Genomic DNA, 2,658 nt, shown 5'->3' on the forward strand with positions numbered 1-2,658 from the left:
GAGTTCGATCGTCTAAAGGAAGCTAACGTTATACGGCAGCCGCTGGTCATCGACGTTTTGCCAGGTGTGTCGAAGCAGATCGCGATAAGCGCGTTTCGCCTAACCAGAGGCACCGAAGCCTCGCTGACAGACGTGACTGTTGGAGCAAGCATCATGACGAGTGAATCAGTAGTGAATAGGACAGCAATAAGTGTGCCAATCACGATGAATGAATAGCATACTACTCTCGCCGTAGCAGGACCCATGGCTACCATTATCGAGATCAACAACACGGAATTCTACTGATGGAGAACCGTACGCTTGCGCTCGGATTATCGCGGAAGCTCCTATCGCCGATGATGCACAATGCTATAGCGTTCATCTGAGAGCCCGGGTTTTCTCCTAGCAACGTTGCTCAAGCTGCTGTAGTCGCATCAGCTCCAGAGTGCAACTATCCATTTTCTTATGAATAACTAATTCGTATTTCATGCGGGTTTCACAGAGCTGCTCTCTGACTTCAGAGTTCCTACACATCGCAGTATTCGAGCGCGCAAATTTGCAAACACACACAAGAACGAGTTGCGCTATCTGCGCAACGCTGACCCGAAGTCAATCTCAATCACGAGTGCCTCGAGAGAATTGATCGAACGTGAGGCTGTTAAGCTAATGAGAAACTAATAAGATGTCTGCCACTCCTGGTTAACCTCATCATCGGTGACTTCTGGCAGAGGAACTTCACTTATCAATGTCATGTACATCTCGTGACCTGACCAGAAAGGGATCTTGCGATTCACCATGTATGGTGAATGTGTGGAGCTTCTATGCAAGGGCTTCCGACGAAGATAGTTCCCCCGCTAACCTACCGAGCGTTTGGATGCATTCCCGTCGTAACGCGGTATTCTTTTGCCGCAGTCTGGCGAGCCCTTGTTCAACCTCCTGATAGAATTTCCCGACATCCTGCTCGTCTTGAACCCTTAAAGCCACACCAGTCGATATATGTCTAACCTCGTTACCCTTCTGACTGAGCTCATTGGTTGGTACCTCGGGAGAACCACGGGAGTATGCCGAATACAGTGAGCCAAGAATCAGGGATCGCGAGAATGTCAAAAATGATCCCTTCACAGTGCTGACTCACTTTCCCACCACAAGCCTTTGGAATTGCCCAACGAGTGAGTTTACTCATAGCGTCCTCACTTGACGACTCTAACTTGACATCTCTAATCAGCGATAGCTTCCCAACTGTCAGCTGCGCAGCCGCTGAGAGAAGGACAGCCTCGCCACTCCTCTCTAGCTCGACTCCATCGCCAGACTTGATAACTTCCCTCAGGCGGGTTACTGTATCTGAACCAGGAATAATGAGCCTCTCCAAAAATATATCCATAATACTAACCTTTGTCCCAAGTTATGTGGTCTACCATATTCGTTTGCAAGACGCATCCTGTCCATGCCCTCCTCATGAGCTTATCGAAAACAACGCAATCAAAGCATGCTCCGGCCCTCGGTGACATCGCTTCGTCCGCCGCTGGCCATCGACTGATCATTGGGAGCGGTCTTAAGGATCCTGGGAACGTCACCTCAGTGACGAGGTAGATAGGATCGCCCATTAAATACTGAAGATTTATCCAATAAGGGATGGTTACTAACAATGGATTGTGCAGGGGGAGATTCTGAAGTTCACGCAAAGGCCCCTCCGGCACTTTTGCAGCAACACTGGCTTACAAAACTTACTGTGGAGGCACAGGTGGGGTTAGCATCAGTGTTTACTCCACGGACGGCTGGGGTTAGCCGCTCGAGCACTAAGCCTCGATCGCAAGAGCTCAAAGACCAAGACCTAGGCTGGAGAGCATCACCTGGTCTACTACTTATATGCATCCACAGCGATTTCAGGCCAACTCAATCTTTTGCCCGATAACTGGGCGCTCATGTTTGGGTGATGGCATAGCCGCCCCAGCCGACAGAATCGATCTTACTAACAGCGAAATTGATTGTACCAAGGCATATCTTGGGGTAGTGGTGGCATAGCCGCCCCGGCTGACAGAATTGATCTTACTAACAGCGAAATTGATTGTACCAAGGCATATCTTGGGGTAGTGGTGGCATAGCCGCCCCGGCCGACAGAATCGATCTTACTAACAGCGAAATTGATTGTACCAAGGCATATCTTGGGGTAGTGGTGGCATAGCCGCCCCGGCCGACAGAATTGATCTTACTAACAGCGAAATCGGTTGTACCAAGGCATATCTTGGGGTAGTAGTGGCATAGCGGCCCCACCCAACTAACAACGAAATAGGCCTCCAAACCGTGTAGTGACTGTAAGATTCTCCGCAGTATGAAGATTCCATTTTTCATCGACGACTGAAATCGAACATATAAACAAACTTGAGTTGGTCGTCGTTTGCATTGACTTGTTGACTCATTGACACTGATGGGGGTTCTATTGAAACGTTACTTACGCTTGACAGGTCGATAAAGAGTAGGCGCTACATCAACCAGCCATTGACTGTCGATCTGGCTTATGTGAATCATCTCGTAAGCACCATTATTAGAACCAGTATAGACGCCATGGCTGTAGACGACATAGTTTGGAGGTCTCTGGACACCATAGAGGACACTCTGCTGTCCTATCACCAACTGCCGTCGCCGGTCTCGTAATGATACATACCGACCACTGCTATTCAC

The 2,658-nt window shown here is 49.2% G+C and overlaps 2 protein-coding genes across 2 annotated transcripts in view; both read right to left on the reverse strand.

Annotated features, from left to right (window-relative positions):
- The window catches only part of Pmar_PMAR024694 (hypothetical protein), a gene marked incomplete at both ends in the record, with an annotated part of 2,173 nt that extends 2,021 nt beyond the window's left edge, over positions 1-152 (reverse strand). The window contains one exon of the mRNA XM_002764490.1: positions 35-152. Within this exon, the coding sequence (XP_002764536.1) occupies positions 35-152 (118 nt within the window). The remainder of the gene's footprint in view (positions 1-34) is intronic.
- Positions 153-2,424: 2,272 nt separating this feature from the next.
- Positions 2,425-2,658, reverse strand: part of Pmar_PMAR024695 (hypothetical protein) — a gene marked incomplete at both ends in the record, with an annotated part of 661 nt that continues 427 nt past the window's right edge. Inside the window, one exon of the mRNA XM_002764491.1 lies at positions 2,425-2,658. This exon is cut by the window's right edge and continues 4 nt beyond it. Coding sequence (XP_002764537.1) covers positions 2,425-2,658 — 234 coding nt within the window.

This window comes from Perkinsus marinus (genome assembly GCF_000006405.1).
Source record: "Perkinsus marinus ATCC 50983 genomic scaffold scf_1104296977064, whole genome shotgun sequence".
Taxonomy (NCBI): Eukaryota; Perkinsozoa; order Perkinsida; family Perkinsidae; genus Perkinsus; species Perkinsus marinus.